The sequence below is a fragment of the Anomaloglossus baeobatrachus genome, chromosome 1 (genome assembly GCF_048569485.1).
Source record: "Anomaloglossus baeobatrachus isolate aAnoBae1 chromosome 1, aAnoBae1.hap1, whole genome shotgun sequence".
In the NCBI taxonomy this organism is placed as follows: Eukaryota; Metazoa; Chordata; class Amphibia; order Anura; family Aromobatidae; genus Anomaloglossus; species Anomaloglossus baeobatrachus.
In genome coordinates this window covers 820048956-820071867 of record NC_134353.1, presented here as the reverse complement: position 1 = coordinate 820071867, position 22912 = coordinate 820048956, and the positions used below count along the sequence as shown (strand labels likewise).

At 50.0% G+C, this 22912-nt stretch overlaps 1 protein-coding gene across 2 annotated transcripts in view; it reads right to left on the bottom strand.

The window, feature by feature from the left end:
- SKIC3 (SKI3 subunit of superkiller complex) overlaps positions 1–22912 on the bottom strand; it is a 269270-nt gene that overhangs the window by 210402 nt on the left and 35956 nt on the right. For both annotated transcript variants that reach the window (XM_075325084.1, XM_075325085.1), the window contains exons 6-8: positions 21555–21695; positions 20025–20123; positions 13037–13145 (exon numbers count right to left, since the gene is read on the bottom strand). In XM_075325084.1, the coding sequence (XP_075181199.1) occupies positions 13037–13145; positions 20025–20123; positions 21555–21695 (349 nt within the window). The remainder of the gene's footprint in view (positions 1–13036; positions 13146–20024; positions 20124–21554; positions 21696–22912) is intronic.

Below are 22912 nucleotides of genomic sequence, written 5' to 3'. Positions count from 1 at the left end.
AAAAAAAGGACAAGTAAAAAAAGGTGACGTGGGAGAAAGATTGCATCAACTGGTAACCTTTATTCCTCACACCAAATCTAAAAGGACCTCCAAGTTTTTCAAAAGATCCGGGATAACAATGCTTTCTAGCCTTCAACACTGTGTCAATATGTTCAGTAAAACAACACTCTTAAGCGGGCTTTACACGCTGCGACATCGCTAATGCGAACTCGTTGGGGTCACGGAATTCGTGACGCACTTCCGGCCGCATTAGCGATGCCGTTGCGTGTGACACCGTTAAGCGATTTTGCATCGTTGCAAAAACGTGCAAAATCGCTAATCGGCGACACGGGGGTCCATTCTCAAATCTCGTTACTGCAGCAGTAACGAGGTTGTTCCTCGTTCCTGCGGCAGCACACATCGCTGCGTGTGACGCCGCAGGAACGAGGAGGCTCCCCTTACCTGCCTCCCGGCCGCTATGCGGAAGGAAGGAGGTGGGCGGGATGTTACGTCCCGCTCATCTCCGCCACTCCGCTGCTATTGGGCGGCGGTTCAGTGACGTTTCAGTGACGTCGCTGTGACGCCGCACGGACCGCCCCCTTAGAAAGTATGTGTGACGGCTGTGGGCGATGTTGTGCGGCACGGGCAGTGATATGCCCGTGTCGCGCAACAGATGGGGGCGGCTACCCACACTAGCGATATCGGGACCGATAGCGCAGTGTGTAAAGTAGCCTTTAGGCTATGTGTGCACTTACCGGATTTTGCCGCGGATTTTTCGCGGATTTGCTGCATGTTTCGCTGCAGAAAATGTTCATAACATCTCTGCAGTGAATCACCAGCAAATCCTATGGAGAAAAAAAATCCTGTGCGCACTGGGCGGAATTTGACAGCTGCATGTTTTGCTGCGGGAATCCCGCAGCACAAATAAGTGCATGTCACTTCTTTTCCGCACATCGCTGCGGGATTTCACTCCATTGACTCCAATGTTAATCGTGAAATCCCGCAGGGAATAACGCAGGCAGCAAATTCTGTGCGGTTCACTGCGTTTTCCTGCGTTATTCCCTGCGGTATTTCGCGGTTTACCTCCGGTAATGTACATCGCTTGCTTGCGGTTTTGCAGGGAAGTGATGTCATTACAGGAAGAGGAAGCCGTGCAGAGTAAACACACACACACATCACACACACACAGACATCACAGACACATAGATCACAGACACAGACACATAGAACACACATAGAAAGAAAACGGAAATATAGAAAACAAAGAACGTGGGCTCCGCTGCATATTTACCTTCCAGCCGAGGTAAGCACACAGCGGCGGCCCGGTATCCTCAGGCTGGGGAGGGAGAGGGGCAGGGGTAATGTCCCCCGCCTCACTCCCCCTCCCGCAGCCGAGAATATCAGCCGCAGCTGCCCCGGGACTGTCGCATGCATTATGCGGCAGAACCGGGAGTGTCCTCGGCTCTTCCTGCCGCCGTGTAGCAGTGGCGGCAGGGTAATACAAGGGGTTAATGGTGGGGGATCACCGCCATTAACCCCAGGCTTGATCATGGCAGCGTCTATGAGACAGCTGACATGATCAACCCGTAAGTAAAGTGAAAAAAACACACAGACACCGAAAAATCCTTTATTTTAAATAAAACCAACAAGCCTCGTTAACCCTTTTATTAACCCCTCCCGCACCAAAGCTCCGGCGTAATCCACACAGCTCCGGCATAATCCACAGGTCCTGCGCTGCTGACATCCAGCCGCGATGTGTCACAGACACAGCGCTGAATGAATGCAGCAGACAGCAGAGGTAATTACCGGTCATTTCCCACGGCCGGTAATGTGAACTCACTGCCGACCGTGGGAAATGCAGCGATCTGTCCTCTATCTCTCCCTCTATCTGTCTGTCTATCTATCTATCTATTCTTCTGTTTATCTATCTACTATCTCAGAATTAAATGACTTTTTTTTTTTTTTCTTTTTTTTTTTCAATGTGCTTTATTGCATTGAATGCAATAAAGCACATCCCAACCCGCACGCGGCAAAACCGCGGCAATACCGCGAATAATACCGCGGTAAAACCGCAGCAAACCGCATGCGGTTTTCGGGTGCGGTTTCCCGCGGTTTTTTACCGCGGGTGCGGTAATCTTTGAGAGCATGCGGAATTTTCTCAAGAAAATTCCATTTCCCAGTGCGCACATGGCCTTAATACGGTGGCTTTCACAGCAAACCTGTACCCTGAAGAAAATAATTACACTCAGGTGATAGAGAAGGGTCCAGGGTGATCGAGAGCAACCAGGAGGGATAGGAAACATTGGGGCAAGAAGGGCCCTGACCTTATTGAGGATCTGGGAGGAGAAGCAGAAGTGGGAAGATGTATGGAAATGTAAACTGGTTACACAGCATAACCAGTGCATTTACTATCAATATAAGCTTTAAATATAGGAAATCGTGCTCAAGGAAATTACCTACCTGACTACACTATAAGGGGTCATAACTGGGGTACTAATTTGGGCATGTTCTATTTAAAACTGAATACCTAGAGATCAATACCAGGGAGACCAATCTTTGAATACATCCCAATAAAGGACCCACTCTCCTGGGTTGATTACTTTTCAGTTGAGAAAGTTCGCAATGTAGACAAGTGTGCTGGCATCTAACAAAAATTAGTGAGGTGCCATGGATCTGTGGTGGAAGACCGATTCTTTTTAAGGTGCAAAAATAACCTGGAAAAGAAGAAGACAAGATCTCTGTAGTAGCACAAAGGGCTAACTTTATAAGTCTGAATGTCTGCAGATTCGAGTGAGGGCTGATATTGAGGGCAATCTCAAGGGAAGAGGATGTAACACTGGGAATGACATACATATTTTGATGACAAATAAGTTTCCCCATGGAAAGTATATGGAGAATCAATAAACAAAGATTGGAATCAAAAACCAAACTTCTGGTGAGAGTCACAGGACTAAAGGCCCAGCCACACTAAACAACTTACCAGCGATCCCAACAACGATACAACCTGATAGGGATCGCTGGTAAGTTGCTAGGAGGTCGCTGGTGAGATGTCACACTAAGCGACGCTCCAGCGATCCCACCAGAAACCTGACCTGGCAGGGATTGCTGGAGCGTCGCTACATGTGGAAGCATGCTGCGCTTGGTAACTAAGGTAAATATCGGGTAACCAACCCGATATTTACCTTGGTTACCAGCGCATACCGCTTAGCGCTGGCTCCCTGCACACCTAGCCACAGTACACATCGGGTTAATTACCCGATGTGTACTCTGCTACGTGTGCAGGCAGCAGGGAGCCGGCTTCTGCGGATGCTGGTAACCACGGTAAACATCGGGTAACCAAGAAGCCCTTCCCTTGGTTACCCGATATTTACCTTCGTTACCAGCGTCCGCCGCTCTCACATTGCCAGTGCCGACTCCCTGCACACATAGCCACAGTACACATCGGGTTAATTACCCGATGTGTACTCCAGCTACGTGTGCAGAGAACAGGGAGCCGGCACTGACAGCTGAGAGCGGCGGACGCTGGTAACGAAGGTAAATATCGGGTAACCAAGGTAAGGGCTTCTTGGTTACCCGATATTTACATTGGTTACCAGCGTCCGAAGAAGCCGGCTTCCCTGCTCACTGCACATTTAGTTGTTGCTCTGTCGCTGTCACACACAGCGATGTGTGCTTCACAGCGGGAGAGCAACAACTAAAAAATGGTCCAGGACATTCAGCAACAACCAGCGACCTCACAGCAGGGGCCAGGTTGTTGCTGGATGTCACACACAGCAACATCGCTAGCAAGTTGTGCCTCAGCAGCGATGTTGCTAGCGATGTTGCTTAGTGTGACGGTACCTTTATTGGTTAGTAGCCTTACCACCTTTAGAGGAACAGCTGATAAGTCAGGCGGGAAAAATTCTCTACAGGGTTTCCAGATAAGAAACTCTTCACATGGGCCCTCTTTATATGGTGAAATGACCCAGGAAACCCATCATGGGTTGGGTATACTAGAGAAGATCAGGTGTTGACAGATACATGGATCATACACAGACTAGCTCAGTTAGGACGGTCTGAGGAGAAGTCAGCTATAATGATGGCATTTGGGGGGGAAGGATGAGCAGCTAAGAGGAAAAAAATCTTCCAAAACCCTTCAAAACAGCTTAAGGAAATGCTTTTGTAAAAGAACAACTCTTCCTGAACCTGCCCAAAAAGGAGAGCTTCCAGAAGCAGTTTCTGTTGAAAACTAAAGGTTTTTGAACTCCTTAAAAAAAAGAGAATTTTGTTTACTTACCGTAAATTCTTTTTCTTATAGTTCCGTATTGGGAAACCCAGACATTGGGTGTATAGCTTCTGCCTCCGGAGGACACACAAAGTACTACACTCAAAAGTTTAGCTCCTCCCTCTGAGCTTATACACCCCCTGGAGAACCAGATCTAGCCAGTCTAGTGCAAAAGCTGAAGGAGAATAGCCACCCACAAGTAAAAACAGAGCAAGAACCGGAACAACCGGAGACTCTGTCCACGACAACAGCCGGTGATAACACGCGGAACAAGAAACTGCCAACAGGCAACAGGGAGGGTGCTGGGTCTCCCAATACGGAACTATAAGAAAAAGAATTTACGGTAAGTAAACAAAATTCTCTTTTTCTTTATCGTTCCTTTGGGAGACCTAGACATTGGGACGTCTCAAAGCAGTCCATGGGTGGGAATAAACAGAAAAACTGAGAAGTAGGCGCAGCCTAACTTCACAAATGGGCAACAGCCGCCTGAAGGATGCGTCTGCCCAAGCTCGCATCTGCCGAAGCATGAGCATGCACTTGGTAGTGCTTTGAAAAGGTATGCAGGCTAGTCCAAGTGGCAGCCTGACAAACTTGCTGAGCCGTAGCCTGGTGCCTGAAAGCCCAAGAGGCACCGACAGCTCTGGTCGAGTGTGCCTTGATCCCCGGCGGGGGAGGCACCTGAGTACACTGGTAGGCATCGGAAATGGCCGACCTAATCCAACGAGCTAAGGTCGGCTTAGAAGCCGAGAGGCCCTTACGCCGACCTGTGGTTAGCACAAAAAGAGAGGTGCACAGCCTAAGAGCAGCTGTGCGAGACACATAGATCCGGAGCGCCCGCACCAGATCCAGAGTATGCAACGCTTTTTCAAAGCGATGAACAGGAGCCGGACAAAAGGAAGGTAGGGTAATGTCCTGGTTAAGGTGGAAAGGAGAAACCACCTTAGGGAGAAAGTCCGGAGTCGGACGGAGAACCACCTTGTCTTGATGAAAAACCAAAAAAGGTGACTCCGAGAAGAGCGCAGCCAAATCAGAGACTCTCCTGAGGGAAGTTATGGCCACTAGAAAGACCACTTTCTGTGAAAGACGAAACAAAGAAACCTCCCTAAGAGGCTCAAAGGGGGGTTTCTGCAAAACCGTGAGAACCAAATTGAGGTCCCAGGGATCCAAGGGCCACCGGTAAGGCGGAATGATGTGAGACGCACCTTGCATGCTGGAACAGCACTGACAGAGCCGAGACTTGTCCCTTGAGAGAGTTGAGGGACAGTCCCAGCTGCAGACCGGACTGTAGAAAAGACAGAAGGGTCGGCAAGGAAAAAGGCCAAGGAGGATGGCCGGAAGAGCGACACCAGGACAGGAAAATTTTCCAAGTCCTGTGATAGATCTTGGCAGAGGAAGACTTACGGGCCCGAGTCATAGTGAAGATGACTTCAGGGGGGATACCAGAAGCCGTCAAGATCCAGGACTCAAGAGCCACGCCGTCAATCTGAGAGCCGCAGAATTCTGGCGGAAAAACGGACCTTGTGAGAGAAGGTCTGGACGGTCCGGAATATGCCACGGCACCTCTACGGACAGATGGAGCAGGTCTGGGTACCAAGCTCACCTGGGCCAGTCCGGAGCAATGAGGATGACTCGACGGCCCTCCATTCTGATCTTGCGCAGAACTCTGGGCAAAAGAGCTAGAGGGGGAAACACGTAGGACAGACGAAACTGGGACCAGTCTTGAACCAGAGCGTCCGCGGCTAAGGCCTGAGGATCGTGGGGCGAGCCACGTAAACCGGAACCTTGTTGTTGTGACGGGATGCCAGTAGGTCCACTTCCGGAGTGCCCCACTTGCGGCAGATTGACTGAAACACTGCCGGATGCAGGGACCACTCGCCACTGTCCACGGTTTGACGGCTGAGATAATCTGCTTCCCATTTTTCCACGCCTGGGATGTGGACTGCGGATATGGTGGACTTGGAGTCCTCCGTCCATTGAAGGATGCGTTGTACCTCCAACATTGCCAGGCGGCTGCGTGTCCCGCCTTGGTGATTGATGTAGGCAACCGCTGTCGCATTGTCTGACTGGACTCGGATGTGCTTGCCCGCCAATAGGTGGTGAAAAGCTAGGAGAGCCAGAAGCACAGCTCTGGTTTCCAGCACATTGATCGAGAGGGCTGACTCGGACGGAGTCCAAGTGCCCTGTGCTCGGCGGTGGAGACATACCGCTCCCCAGCCGGATAGACTGGCATCCGTGGTGAGGATCACCCAGGACAGGGCCAGGAATGAGCGTCCCTGAGACAGAGAGAGGGGCCGAAGCCACCACTGAAGAGAGCTCCTGGTCTGTGGCGACAGAGCCACTAACCTGTGCAAGGAGGAAGGCCGCTTGTCCCAACAGCGGAGAATGTCCAGCTGCAATGGACGCAGATGGAACTGGGCAAAGGGAACAGTCTCCATTGACGCCACCATCTGACCCAGCACCTGCATCAGGTGCCTGATGGAATAAAGGCGGGGCCTCAGCAGAGAGCGCACCGCCAGTTGGAGGGACTGCTGCTTGATTAAGGGCAACTTCACAAGTGCCGGCAGAGTCTCGAACTGCATCCCTAGGTACGTGAGCCTCTGGGTCGGAGTCAGAGTGGATTTGGGCAGATTGACAAGCCACCCGAATTGGGCTAGAGTGGCGAGAGTGAGCGAGACACTCCGCTGACAGTCTGCGCTGGATGAAGCCTTGACTAGAAGGTCGTCCAGGTAAGGAATCACTGCCAACCCCTGGAGGTGCAGAACCGCAACCACTGCTGCCATGACCTTGGTGAATAGCCGAGGGGCTGTGGCTAACCCGAAGGGAAGAGCCACGAATTGGAAATGTTCCTCTCAGATTGCAAACGTAGCCAACGCTGGTGTGAAACTGCAATTGGCACATGGAGATAGGCATCTCTGATGTCGATGGATGCCAGGAAATCCCCTTGGGTCATTGAGGCAATGACTGACCGCAGAGACTCCATGCGAAAATGCCGCACCTGAACATGCTTGTTGAGAAGCTTGAGATCCAGGATGGGCCGGAAGGAACCGTCTTTTGGGGATTAGGAAGAGATTTGAGTAGAAACCTCTGAACCGTTCCCGGGCGGGAACCGGTACAATTACTCCGTTGGCCTGCAAGGCTGCCACGGCCTGAGAGAAGGCGGCGGCCTTGGAGCAGGGAGGAGTTGACAGAAAAAATCTGTCTGGAGGGTTGGAAGAGAATTCTATCCTGTAGCCGTGGGAGATGATATCCCGCACCCACTGATCGGAGACGTGTTGAAACCACGCGTCGCCAAAGTGGGAGAGCCTGCCACCGACTAAGGACGTTGCTGGCGCGGACAGATAGTCAAGAGGAGGCTGCCTTAGTGGCAGCAGCTCCTGCGGTCTTCTGTGGACGCGCTTTTGTGCGCCAGTTGGATTTTTGGTCCTTGGCTGAGTTAGTGGACGAGGCCGAGGGCTTAGACGACGACCAGTTGGAGGAACGAAAGGAACGAAACCTCGACTGATTCCTACCCTGGACAGGTTTCCTGGTTTTGGTTTGTGGCATGGAAGTACTCTTCCCGCCAGTAGCCTCCTTAATAATTTCATCCAGCTGTTTACCGAACAGCCTGGACCCAGTAAAAGGGAGTCCAGCAAGGTACTTCTTTGAAGAAGCATCTGCCTTCCACTCTCGAAGCCACAAGATCCTGCGGATAGCGAGGGAATTAGCCGAAGCCACCGAAGTGCAGTGAGAAGCCTCCAGCATGGCAGACATGGCATAGGATGAAAAAGCTGAAGATTGGGAAGTTAAGGTAACCATTTCGGGCATAGATTCCCTGGCGAGGGAATGCATCTCCTCTAGAGAAGCAGAGATGGATTTGAGAGCCCACACTGCTGCAAAAGTCGGGGAGAACGAGGCCCCTGCCGCCTCATATACAGATTTGGCCAGAAGGTCAACCTGGCGGTCAGTGGAATCCTTAAGAGAGGTGCCATCAGCCACTGAAACAACGGTCCGGGCTGAGAGTCTAGACACCAGGGGGGTCTACCTTTGGTGAATGAGCCCACTCCTTGACCATCTCAGGTGGAAAGGGAAAACGGTTATCAGAACCACGCTTTGGTAAGCGTTTGTCAGGACAGGCCCTAGGCTTGGTCACAGCGGCCTGAAAACTGGAGTGGTTAAAGAACACACTCTTTGCCCTCTTAGGCGAGGTAAACTGGTGCTTTTCTGCCAGAGAGGGTTGCTCCTCTGATACTGGCGGATTAAACTCCAGAACAGAATTAATGGACGCAATCAAATCACTAACATCTGAGTCACTTTCGGACAGATCAATGGGGCACATGGAGTTAGCCTCCGAGCCCCCTGTAAAGGCATCCTCCTCGTCCTGCGAGTCAGCTTCTGAAAAAGAGCCGCGGGACGAGGAAGGAGAGGGAGCCCTGCGTCTCCTTTTAGGAGGACGGGGTCTGGGACCAGATGATGAATCCTCTGTGAGCTCCGGTCCTGAGAGAGCCCTAGCAGCAGAGGCACCCTGTGAAGGGGGCTGATGCATGTTCAGCAAAGTCCTGGACAGCTGTCCCATGGAGTCGGCAAAAGACTGGGAGATAGACCTAGATAAGGATTCTACCCAAGCCGGGGGTTCAGCCACAGGAGCCGGAGCAGCCGGAGAGACCACTGGGGGTGCGATTCCAGGCTGAGGCATCGTCAGGTTAGAGCAGGCATCACAATGTGGATAGGTGCTCGGTTCAGGCAGTAGGAGCTTACATGCAGTGCATACTGAATACAGCTTTGGAGCCTTGCTCCTCGTGTGAGACATGCTGCTGGAGTGGGGGCTCTGCCAGAATGACCCCCAGAGAGTATATACAGAAGGTCCACAACCAGAGGTTGTGGCTTACCAGACCGCTGGAGCGGTGTTGTGTGCCCTCCAGATCCCGAAGCCCGGACCCCCAAGCACATGAGCAGAAATGCTGCAGACCAGTGCTGATCGCAGGGAAAAACGCTGAGAAAATGGCCGCCGGAGCGAAGAGAGGGGGCGGGACTCACTCTGAGAGCGGGATCTGGAAGGCCATAGAGACTTACAGGGGAGGAGACATGTACCCAGTGAGGAGTGTCTCTCCCCTGTGCAGAACGGCCGCTGGGCGGAGCCGCGCTGTCCCTCTGCATGAATGACATGCGAGGGCAGTGAAACCGAAAGTAGGCCTCCGGCGAAGCCGGGGCCTAAATTTGAGCGGTGCGGCCGGCGCGCAGGCACCATCGGCGCGGTTCTCAGGCGACAGGCAGAGAACCTGCCGGAAATGTCATAAAACTCACTCAGCACACACTCTCCCACTCTTTCAAGTACAGGGACCCCCAATATATAAACGTCTCAGGTACTTAGCTTGCTGAGACGCAGGGTTCCAAGTCCCTGGGGATGAGTGCTCCGGTCCAGCAGGATCCTGAAGGGCTGCGGATGGAGACCGGTCTCCTGCCAAGCATGGAGAACCGTGCTGGCTCCCACTTCAAGCCAGAGCCCAGGAGGGATGGTGAAGGAGCACGGCATGTAAGGCTCCAGCCTTGGAATCAACCTTAACAGCACCGCCGACACAGTGGGGTGAGAAGGGACATGCCGGGGGTCCAGGCTTGGACCCGCTTTTCTTCAAACTCTTTCCAAAAATGAAAAATCAGATGAGAATGCATGTGTGGATGTATGCCTCCTGAACGCAAAGCGATAAACTGGCTAGATCTGGTTCTCCAGGGGGTGTATAAGCTCAGAGGGAGGAGCTACACTTTTGAGTGTAGTACTTTGTGTGTCCTCCGGAGGCAGAAGCTATACACCCAATGTCTGGGTCTCCCATAGGAACGATAAAGAATATAAAACTCTGTGTGAACATAGACTAAAGGCCGCTTTACACGCTGAGATCTCGCTAGCGAGATCTCTAGCGTGCGTACCCGCCCCCATCGTTTGTGCGTCACGGGCAAATCGCTGCCCGTGGCGCACAAAATCACGCGGACCAGTCACACTACTTACCTGCCTAGTGACGTCGCTGTGACCGGCGAACCGCCTCCTTTCTAAGGGGGCGGTTTGTTCGGCGTCACAGCGACGTCACTAAGCGGCCGCCCAATAGAAGCGGAGGAGCAGAGATGAGCGGGACGTAACACCCCGCCCACCTGCTTCCTTCCTCATTGCCGACGGCCGCAGGTAAGGTGAGGTTCCTCGTTCCTGCGGTGTCACACATCGCGATGTGTGCTGCCGCAGGAACGACGAACAACATCGCACATGCAGCTGCAACGATAATTGAGAATAGGGGGGCATGTCACCGATTGGCAATTTTGAACGTTTTTGCGTCGATTCAAAATCGCTCATAGGTGTCACACGCAACGACATCGCTAACGTGGCCAGATGTGCGTCACAAATTCTGTGACCCCAACGACATTGCTTTAGCGATGTCGTAGCGTGTAAAGCGGCCTTAAGGAAATAAACTAAAATAAAAGCAGGGGAGAAATGCAAAACCAGGGAGGTCTACTTTTTCTGGACCCTTAGCTAAAGTGGTTTAGTGAGTTAATTAACGCTGTTTTGCCTAATGTCCGCCTCATGGTGGAAGCTATACCCAAGGTGCATCTCCCAGCGACACAGACAAATCTATTATTCTCTTAGCTTTTTAACTGATTAAAGTAGAAGAACATCCACCACAAATTACCAATCTGATAAAGAGAACATGCTTCCTGATGCCGGTTACAGACATTTGCCCCCATAATGTCCATTCTTTTCACTAATGAAAAAGCTGCTTATTGTGATATTAGATCTCGATATAAAAGGAGTTTGGCTGATTGTCTGAATCCAGCTCAGATAAACACAAAGCACTTTTGTGAATGGCTCAGGATATTATAAATAGCTGGCAATCAGCAGTGGAGAGGAGGTATAATTATGTACCATCGACTCTGAATTCACTGTAATTACTACTCGCTCTAAAGAGCTTTATAGCAGTACACCTTGTACACCATGTAATTCTTGGGAAGTGGAAGATATTATGGACCTGCTTTCTATGGATATTATTACGTAGAAGCCCAACCACAAGGACAGCATATGTGCTATTTTGCATGATAGAGAACACATCTGTAGCTGATTGATGTGGCTTTACTCTTATAATAATGCTGCAAGGATGATCCCGCTCTGTAGTCAGATCAAACTTCAAAGGGATTGTCCAAAACACAACAGAAAAACACGTGTTTGTGTGTGACGCTGCAGGTCTGCACCATTCACTTCAAAAGGAGCCAAGCTGCAATACTAGACACAACCTGTAGACAGGGGTGGAGCTGTTTTTGGAAAAACAGCCATATTTTTGTAATCCTGGAAAACACATTGAAGGTTAAAACCACCTGGGATACTATTGCTGAAGATTTCCCTTTGGATTTCAGCAGTGTCTGAATACTCACCTCTGCTGGCGATTTCTTGGACATTAGCAGAGATCCCATGTTAGTCTCAGTGAGTCTCCAGTGGTAACATGTCGCCCCACTTGTTACAGCCTCAGATTAGCTGTAAAGACCACGTGTGACAAAAAGTAATCACATCAGACTGGACACAGTAGCCACAGGAGAGAAGAAGTATTTTTTATTCTGATATTTCTGCAGACCATTGGGGAAAATCCACAGCAAAAAGCTCCTATCTCAGAGGTGCATCGTATTCCGCTTCATCCTCCTCCGACAGCGGCGCTATTTTATTGGCACATATGCTGGCTACATACGGAGACCCTCCTCTCCTCTGCATGAGGCCTCACAGTGGATTCAGTGGCTGACACCTTCACTTCACAGGTGTGCTCACTCATCAGACCTTGAACTTAGTAGGCTGTTCCCATTTGGGAGCTGAGTTTTTCGACCCCCCCCCCCCTCCTCCCCGCCCGGGTCTCTCTCTGCACACCGGTCTTTTGTATTTTTCAAATGTCAGATTCAAGAGAAGACTGTGCATGCAAGTTTGCTACTGGCCAACATATACCTTATTGTGCCACCTGTACTCCTCCCCCTCCCTTGCAGATGTCAGCTCAGGGGTCCTCCATGATTACTGAAGAAAATGTGTACGCACCTGTCTGGGCTTGTGATCTGGCTCAGGCGGTTCTTGAGTTAACCAGGGTGTCCAAGACACTGCTTACTGTTGTGGAGCTTTTTTCTGGTGACGTCGGATGCCCCATAAGCTCTGGCTGCGATTAGAACAGTGCGGCCCCCAGGACACACGCTGCATATGCTGTTGTCATAGATTGACTTTTAACATGTTAACAGCTCAGCTCCACTCGCAGCTATTAGAGGTAAATGATGTCTGAGTATTATAGCCATCATCTGCCGGTAAAGATGAGGGCTCAGGGAGCCGGCATTTTATGTACCAGTACATCATATGTCAGTAAAGGATTAATTAACCCTTATGAGAAATGCCATAATCACTTGTGGGCAGGATCCTCTCTCCTCCTGTACCAGTCTGTTTTGTATTGTTCATAATTATCGTACTTGTTTTTATGTATGTCCTGTATATCCTTTTCACTTGTAAAGCACCATGGAAAAAATGGCGCTATAATAATAATAATAATAATAGTAATAATAATAATAATAATTATTAAAAAAAAAAAAAAAAAAACGTATTTAGAAATATAAAATTGAAATAAAAGTATTCCAGTTTTTTGATCAGCTCATCTCCCTAAAAATAAAACATTAATATGTTAAATTTGTACAATTGTTTTACTTTTTTTTATGATACATTCCCTTCAATCCAGTTGTCATCCTCCAAAATCTATTTAAGGGGCTCAGAAGGAGTTTAACTAGCCAGTGAATGGCTGCAGCAATCAGAAAGGGTTTACTTACCAGACCTGATGTAATGCATGCCAAGGACTTCCAGGGGAAAAGTGAAGAAAGGGTATGTAGTGGCCGTGCTGTCACAGATCTCCTTCAATTTCAACTCTTCATGTGGCAGCTAAAAGTATAACAGGCAAGTTAGCGATTCTGCACGAATATATATACTACATTATGACAAACCTGTAAAGGAGCAAAACATTTTGCACACAAAAAATATTCTCATAGTTATCTTGTGGCAGGTAACATGCCATCATGTACTTTTTTATTTTTTCATTTCAAGCCATATACCTCAATATATGTGAAAGAGGTTATTGAAACATTTTGGGGGGGTTGCGATGGAGGTAAGAACAACTACATGCCTGTTCTTCCCTATGTTGTCTACTCTGGCTTTAATGGTGATTCCTCTCTGCTTCCAATGTTGTTACTTATGCATCTGATTGACAGCCGGATACCTACTGCCAAACTGCAGGGAGCTGGCTATAAATTAGCATGATGTCATGATGGGCTGGTACACCAGTTAGTATTAGTGCAATTTGTAGATGAACATTCACACTGCGGCCATTAACAGACAAAACCTAGGATAAAAACAATGATTAAATTCCCAGTAGTAAGTTCCGTATTTGTCGTTTTATAAGACGCACTGGATTATCAGACACACCCCAATTTTAGAGAGAAATAAAAAGGAAAAAGAGAATTTTGTTTACTTACCGTAAATTCTTTTTCTTATAGTTCCGTATTGGGAGACCCAGACATTGGGTGTTTAGCTTCTGCCTCCGGAGGACACGCAAAGTACTACACTAAAAAGTGTAGCTCCTCCCTCTGAGCATATACACCACCTGGATAACCAGATCTAGCCAGTTTAGTGCAAAAGCTGAAGAATAGCCACCCACAAGGAAAGACAGAGCAAGAACCGGAACAACCGGAGCCTCTGTCTACGACAACAGCCGGTGATAACACGCGGAACAAGAAACTGCCAACAGGCAACAGGGAGGGTGCTGGGTCTCCCAATACGGAACTATAAGAAAAAGAATTTACGATAAGTAAACAAAATTATCTTTTTCTTTATCGTTCCTATGGGAGACCCAGACATTGGGACGTCTCAAAGCAGTCCATGGGTGGGAATAAACAGAAAAACTGAGAAGTAGGCAGAGCCTAACTTCACAAATGGGCGACAGCCGCCTGAAGGATGCGTCTGCCCAAGCTCGCATCTGCCGAAGCATCAGCATGCACTTTGTAGTGCTTTGAAAAGGTATGCAGGCTAGTCCAAGTGGCAGCCTGACAGACCTGCTGAGCGGTAGCCTGGTGCCTGAAAGCCCAAGAGGCACCGACAGCTCTGGTCGAGTGTGCCTTGATCCCCGGCGGGGGAGGCACCTGAGTACACTGGTAGGCATCGGAAATGGCCGACCTAATCCAACGAGCTAAGGTCGGCTTAGAAGCCGAGAGGCCCTTACGCCGACCTGTGGTTAGCACAAAAACAGAGGTGCACCGCCTAAGAACAGCGGTGAGAGACACATAGATCCGGAACGCCCGCACCAGATCCAGAGTATGCAACGCTTTTTCAAAACGATGAACAGGAGCCGGACAAAAGGAAGGCAGGGAAATGTCCTGGTTAAGGTGGAAAGGAGAAACCACCTTAGGGAGAAAGTCCGGAGTCGGACGGAGAACCACCTTGTCTTGATGAAAAAGGTGACTCCGAAGAGAGCGCAGCCAAATCAGAGACTCTCCTGAGGGAAGTTATGGCCACTAGAAAGACCACTTTCTGTGAAAGACGAGACAAAGAAACCTCCCTAAGAGGCTCAAAGGGGGGTTTCTGCAAGGCCGTGAGGACCAAATTGAGGTCCCAGGGATCCAAGGGCCGCCGGTAAGGCGGAATGATGTGAGACGCGCCCTGCATGAAGGCGCGGACCTGAGCCAGCCGGGCGATACGCCGCTGGAACAGCACTGACAGAGCCGAGACTTGTCCCTTGAGGGAATTGAGGGATAGTCCTAGCTGCAGACCGGACTGTAGAAAGGACAGAAGGGTCGGCAAGGAAAAAGGCCAAGGAGCATGGCCGGAAGAGCGACACCAGGACAGGAAAATTCTCCAGGTCCTGTGATAGATTTTGGCCGAGGAAGACTTCCGAGCCCGAGTCATAGTGGAGATGACTTCAGGAGGAATACCAGAAGCCGTCAAGATCCAGGACTCAAGAGCCACGCCGTCAATCTGAGAGCCACAGAATTCTGGCGGAAAAACGGACCTTGTGAGAGAAGGTCTGGACGGTCCGGAAGATTCCACGGCACCTCTACGGACAGATGGAGCAGGTCTTGGTACCAAGCTCGCCTGGGCCAGTCCGGAGCAATGAGGATGACTCGACGGCCCTCCATTCTGATCTTGCGCAGAACTCTGGGCAAGAGAGCTAGAAGGGGAAACACGTAGGACAGACGAAACTGGGACCAATCTTGAACCAGAGCGTCCGCTGCAAAGGCCTGAGGATCGTGGGAGCGAGCCACGTAAACCGGAACCTTGTTGTTGTGCCGGGATGCCATTAGATCCACTTCCGGAGTGCCCCACTTGCGGCAGATTGACTGAAACACTGCCGGATGCAGGGGCCACTCGCCACTGTCCACGGTTTGACGGCTGAGATAATCTGATTCCCAGTTTTCCACGCCTGGGATGTGGACTGCGGATATGGTGGACTTGGAGTCCTCCGTCCATTGAAGGATACGTTGAACCTCCAACATTGCCAGGCGGCTGCGTGTCCCGCCTTGGTGATTGATGTAGGCAACCGCTGTCGCGTTGTCTGACTGGACTCGGATGTGCTTGCCCGCCAAAAGGTGGTGAAAGGCTAGGAGAGCTAGAAGCACAGCTCTGGTTTCCAGCACATTGATTGAGAGGGCTGATTCGGACGGAGTCCAAGTGCCCTGTGCTCGGTGGTGGAGACATACCGCTCCCCAGCCGGATAGACTGGCATCCGTGGTGAGGATCACCCAGGACGGGGCCAGGAAGGAGCGTCCCTGAGACAGAGAGAGGGGCCGAAGCCACCACTGAAGGGAGCCCCTGGTCTGTGGCGACAGAGCCACTAGCCTGTGCAAGGAGGAAGTCCGCTTGTCCCAACAGCGGAGAATGTCCAGCTGCAGAGGACGCAGATGGAACTGGGCAAAGGGAACAGCCTCCATTGACGCCACCTGCATTAGGTGCCTGATGGAATGACGGCGGGGCCTCAGCAGAGAGCGCACCGCCAGATGGAGGGACTGCTGTTTGACTAAGGGCAGCTTCAGAAGTGCCGGCAGAGTCTCAAACTGCATCCCTAGGTACGTGAGCCTCTGGGTCGGAGTCAGAGTTGATTTGGGCAGATTGACAAGCCACCCGAATTGGGCTAGAGTGGCGAGAGTGAGCGAGACACTCCGCTGACAGTCTGCGCTGGATGAAGCCTTGACTAGAAGGTCGTCCAGGTAAGGAATCACTGCCAACCCCTGGAGGTGCAGAACCGCAACCACTGCTGCCATGACCTTGGTGAATACTCGAGGGGCCATGGCTAACCCGAAGGGGAGACCCACGAATTGGAAATGTTCCTCTCCGATTGCAAAACGTAGCCAACGCTGGTGTGAAACTGCAATTGGCACATGCAGATAGGCATCTCTGATGTCGATGGATGCCAGGAAATCTCCTTGGGTCATTGACTGATCGCAGAGACTCCATGCGAAAATGCCGCACCTGAACATGCTTGTTGAGAAGCTTGAGATCCAGGATGGGCCGGAAGGAACCGTCCTTTTTGGGGACTAGGAAGAGATTTGAGTAGAAACCTCTGAACCGTTCCCGGGCGGGAACCGGTACAATTACTCCGTTGGCCTGCAAGGATGCCACGGCCTGAGAGAAGGCGGCGGCCTTGGAGCAGGGGGGAGTTGACAGAAAAAATCTGTTTGGCGGGCTGGAAGAGAATTCTATCCTTTAGCCGAATAGCCTGGATCCAGCAAAAGGGAGCCCAGCAAGGTACTTCTTTGAAGAAGCATCTGCCTTCCACTCTCGAAGCCACAAGATCCTGTGGATAGCGAGGGAATTAGCCGAAGCCACCGCAGTGCGGTGAGAAGCCTCCAGCATGGTAGACATGGCATAGGATGAAAAAGCTCAAGCTTGGGAAGTTAAAGCAACCATTTCGGGCATAGATTCCCTGGTGAGGGAACGCATATCCTCTACAGAAGCAGAGATGGCTTTGAGAGCCCACACTGCTGCAAAAGATGGGGAGAACGAGGCCCCTGCCGCCTCATATACAGATTTGGCCAGAAGGTCAACCTGGCGGTCAGTGGAATCCTTAAGAGAGGTGCCATCAGCCACTGATACAACGGTCCGGGCTGAGAGTCTAGACACCGGAGGGTCTACCTTTGGTGAATGAGCCCACTCCTTGACCACCTCAGGTGGAAAGGGAAAACGGTCATCAGAACCACGCTTTGGGAAGCGTTTGTCAGGACAGGCCCTAGGCTTGGTCACAGTGGCCTGAAAACTGGAGTGGTTAAAGAACACACTCCTTGTCCTCTTAGGCAAGGTAAACTGGTGCTTTTCTGCCAGAGAGGGTTGCTCCTCTGATACTGGCGGATTGAGGTCCAGTACAGAATTAATGGACGCAATCAAATCACTAACATCTGAGTCACTTTCAGACAGATCAATGGGGCACATGGAGGTAGCCTCCGAGCCCCCAGTAAAGGCATCCTCCTCATCCTGCGAGTCAGCTCTTGAATCAGAGGCGCGGGACGAGGAAGGAGAGGGGACCCTGCGTCTCCTTTTAGGAGGACGGGGTCTGGGACCAGATGAAGAATCCTCTGTGAGGTCCGCTGAGAGAGCCCTAGCAGCAGAGGCGCCCTGAGAAGGGGGCTGATGCATGTTCAGCAAAGTCCGGGACAGCTGTCCCATGGAGTCGGCAAAAGACTGGGAGATTGACCTAGATAAGGATTCTACCCAAGCCGGGGGTTCAGCCACCGGAGCCGGAGCAGCCGGAGGGACCACTGTGGGTGCGATTCCAGGCTGAGGCATTGTCAGGTTAGAGCAGGCATCACAATGTGGATATGTGCTCGGTTCAGGCAGCACGAGCTTACATGTAGTGCATACTGAGTACAGCCTTGCAGCCTTGCTCCTCGTGTGAGACATGCTGCTGGGTGGGGGCTCTGAGCCAGAATGACCCCCAGAGAGTATATAAGAAGGTCCACAACCGGAGGTTGTGGCTTACCAGACCGTTTGTGTGCCCTCCAGATCCCACAGCCCGGACCCCCAAGCAGCTTAGCAGGGATGCTGCAGCCAGCGCTGATCCAGAGAAAAACGCTGATAAAATGGCGCCGGAGCGAGGAGAGGGGGCGGGACCTGCTCTGAGAGCGGGATCTGGAGTGCCAAGGAGACTTACAGGGGAGGGGACATGTACTCAGTGAGGAGTGTCTCTCCCCTGTGCCGAACGGCCGCTGGGCGGAGCCGCACTGTCCCTCTGCATGATTGACATGCGAGGGCAGTGAAATCGAAAGTAGGCCTCCGGCGAAGCCGCGGCCTAAATTTGAGCGATGCGGCCGACGCGCAGGCACCATCGGCGCGGTTCTCAGGCGACAACCAGAGAACCGGCCGGAAATGTCAGAAAAGTTACACAGCACACTCTCCCACCATAATAAAGTACCGGGACCCCCCGAATATAAACGTCTCAGGTACTTGGCTTGCTGAGACGCAGGGTTCCAAGTCCCTGGGGATGAGTGCTCCGTCCAGCAGGATCCTGAAGGGCTGCGGATGGAGACCGGTCTCCTGCAAAGCAAGGAGAACCGTGCTGGCTCCCACTTCAAGCCAGAGCCCGAGGGATGGTGAAGGAGCGCGGCATGTAAGGCTTCAGCCTTGGAATCAACCTTAACAACACCGCCGACACAGTGGGGTGAGAAGGGACATGCCGGGAGTCCAGGCTTGGACCCGCTTTTCTTCAAAAACTTTCCAAAAATGAAAAATCAGATGGGAATGCATGTGTGGATGTATGCCTCCTGAACACAAAGCAATGAACTGGCTAGATCTGGTTATCCAGGGGGTGTATATGCTCAGAGGTAGGAGCTACACTTTTTAGTGTAGTACTTTGTGTGTCCTCCGGAGGCAGAAGCTATACACCCAATGTCTGGGTCTCCCATAGGAACGATAAAGAAAAAAAAATTTGGGGACCGGTGCTGTCTTATCGGAGATGGGGCAGCAGCAATCGTGGAGCAGGGTCACAGGAGGCAGGGGCGGTGCTGGAGTAGGGCGATGCTGCGGGCGGTGCAGCGGGTGTCCCAGATACTCGTTGAGGGCGCTGTGAGGCAGGAAAAACTTCCAAAAACTGTCGGCGGTGCGGCCTTCAAAGAAATGGCGCGCAGAGTCGGCGTGTGCACAGATTGAGCTATCGACTCCCTGAAAAGTCAAAATCTCATCTATGCACACGCCACCTCCGGGCGCCATTTTCCTGCCACACAATCCGTAGCACAGCCCAGCACACCACCCATAGCATTGTCCCTGCCTCCTGTGACCCCTTTCCAGCACCCCCCCAGTCAGCAACATTTGGCTTATAAAACACACCCCTCCTATTCCTCCCAAATTTATGGGAGGAAAAGTGTGTCTTATAATCAGAACAATACGGCATATAAGTAGCAATAGTACATATAAATAACATAAGGTACTTATTTCACACTATTTTGATAAAAAAAAATGTAAAAGCCATCCCACCAAAATAAGATGTACCTAACGAGGATGGTCCTGTCTCTAGTATTTCATCTCTCTAATCGCCAGCATGCCTCAATAGATGGGGCAGAATAGGGCCCAGGCCTGCTGTTTGGCCCCTGCCTGTGGAAAGCTATATGAAATGACAGAATATACAAATTCTTGCTAAATGTAGCTTGTTGGTGCAGGAAACCTTCCATGTTTAGTGCACTAGGCATTTGTTGTATGAATATTGGACCTATAGATTAAAAATGTGAAAAACAAATTTTTAATCCTGCTATAAAGCCACGCTATATCAGTTTGCAAACTTTTTACCTTCGATAAGCAGAGAATGTACTGCTGACAGAGCGCCTTGTGTTCCTCTGCAGGTACCTCCTCCAGACAGGAGAGCGCCTTCTCAAATGCATGTAAGAGCTGTAATGACAGCGAGGAGGTTACATATTATACCACGATAGTATGCATACATATCTACACTTACCATTAGTAAGTAGATCAATCCAGTTTATAATATGTTGGTAGTGATCTCACTGCTGGGACTCTCACCAATTGGCAAAATGGAGCAATTTTGATCCCATTTAAGGGGAATCTGTCACCAGATTTTTGCTCCCCCATCTGAGAGCAGCTTAAAGTAGAGACAGAGACCCTGAATCCAGCGATGTGTCACTTACTGAGCTGTTTGCTGTCATTTTGATAAAATCAATGTTTTCTCTGCTGCAGATCTAGCATTTATACAGAGCACATGAATATGCTGGACTACCTGCAGCACACCAAGTAGTCCTCTAAGGATAATCTACTGCTGATTAAACAGTTATTTTATCAAAACTACACTGAGCAGCCCAGTAGGTGACATCACTGGAATCAGGATCTCTGCCCCTTCGTTATACTGCTCTCAGATTAGGTGGCAAAAACCTGGTGACAGATTCCCTTTAATAGAGCAGCAGTGCACATTCTTCCCCGCTTCTCCATTTATTCCCAGTGGTGCTACAGAGTGCACTGCTCGACTTTTTTCGGCAGTCCCCCATAAGGAAGGACTGGAGTGGTGGTCGGGCATACCATTTGCTACTCCAAATTGTATTTGGCATAAAAGTTACAAGTCAACAAGAAAGAATCCCATTCTAGCGAATGTTTCGTTCCAGTGGTTGGAGCAGCGAACAGCAAGTTATCAATTATCCTGTAGATAGGTGATAACTAATTTTCGGAGCACAACCCCTTTCATTTAATTAATGGAGTCCACTTAAGAGGTGCTGTGAGGGGAAGAAAGTGTACAGTGGTCCAAACACTGGGACCTCTGGGTTTCAGCTACTTTTCTCCTGCCCTATGTATAGGTGATTAGTTGCATCATGGAAGAACTGGAACAAACTGTAATGTTTATTTCATTGAGTTTACCTTTTTAGTAAACTCTTTTTTTTATGTAGCACATGGTAGTACCTTTAAAACCATTTCCCCTCTATCTGGTATACGGGTATGATTTTTAATAATATGATTTTTTTTATATTTTGTAATTTTGGTTTTATATGTACATGTCAAAAGTGAGTACACTGTCTTGGTTACCAGTGGTGCACAGTGCAAAAAAAAAGTGGACTCTACCTCAAAGCTGACAGGCCGCCTATAGCTCTGACAGACCGCCTTTTCCCAAGTGCTGGGACCCCTAGAGGTGTAACTGCAGTGGTAGCTCATGGCTCTAATGCCAATGGTTAATTTTCAAAATGGGGTGACGTGGTATACTCATTAACCAAATGGCAGACTTATGGCCACATCGTATGAGGCTTTACGCTTCAAAAGTTAATATATGTGTATATAATATCTGTATAATCTAGCAAAAAAAAAGTGTTTGCACTAATTTACCAGCTGCTGGGCCTCACGGTCTTGAAGATCCGTCTCCTTTCCCAGCATCTCAGCCATCTTTTTCCATAGTGGGTAAAGTTCATCCTTTTTGCAGTCTTCATCTTCCTTCATCTTGATCATCTGCTGCCATATATGTGCTGCCTGACATGGACATATTGAAACATTGATGGGTTAAAAGAGGCAATGGGGATGTTTTCCATCTCTTAGTTATATTACAACTCCCAAAGAAAACTGCAGAAAGGAACCCGTCTCCATCAGACCACTAAAGGCTCCGCAGAGCTTCACCAAGTGCCCTGCGCTTCTCCATGTCTGCCGTGCACAGCGCTGTGTATTTGGTGGTGATCGCGTCTGGTATTATAGTTCAGTCCTATTTACCTTAATGTGACAGAGCTGTAGTACCAGGACTATAGCCAGTTTTACAGCGGCACGCCTGGCAAACAGTGACGCAGATGATGGGCACGTTGTGGCACCGTGGTTTCTTCAATCAACTGATCTGCAGATTGCCAGGAATCAGGATAGAAGAGCCCATAAACCATCATCTATTGTTTTCTTTCATACTCCTCCTCTATCTCACCTAAACATGTTAAAGGTGCAACTTACATATTCTTACACCACTGGTTATCCAGATCCATTTAATAGGAATCAAATTTGTTCTGAAATTGTGGGATTTCTCGGAATCCAGTGAATTTGTTATTCTACTTCCAATAGGTGGCGCTGCGCTAGAGTTTGTCTCCTTTGCTGGAGAGACAATTTGCCTAAAATGGACGTTATCCTTCATACGACTGCATGAAATAGAGATGGCTCATATGACCTTAGGCACAGCCGGGCGGGCTTCACCATAATACTATGCAGTTATCAATCAGGATTGTTAGAGGTTGTTACAGCTCACAGCTTAAGCTCCCCATACATCATACACCCTAGATATCGGTCGGGCAAATGACTGGACGATTGTTCGGCTCATAGTTATCTCGGTCATCTATATCAGAGAGCCTCTGCCATAGATCTCTGACAGCGGTTTATCTCAGGGAGAACAAAAGGTTCAGCAGCGCAACATCAAACATGCCAGTCCCATAAGTCGCCGGACATATGCAGATTTGGACAACATTAGTCACAATTATCCTCCTTTGCCTTTGGTAAGCATATTAGAGGGGATAAAGCATAGGAAATTGTGGATTACATGGCACATCACACAATTCACTTACTACAGAATGATGTTATCTCTGACAGTAAAACCATCAGTTTGGAGACAGGTGTTTTGCACATTCCTCCTCCACCCTCCGCCGTCCTGACAGTTAATCTATTATATCGTAGATTTTCAATTTTGTCAATGACATCTGTCTTTTCTGATCCCTAGAACT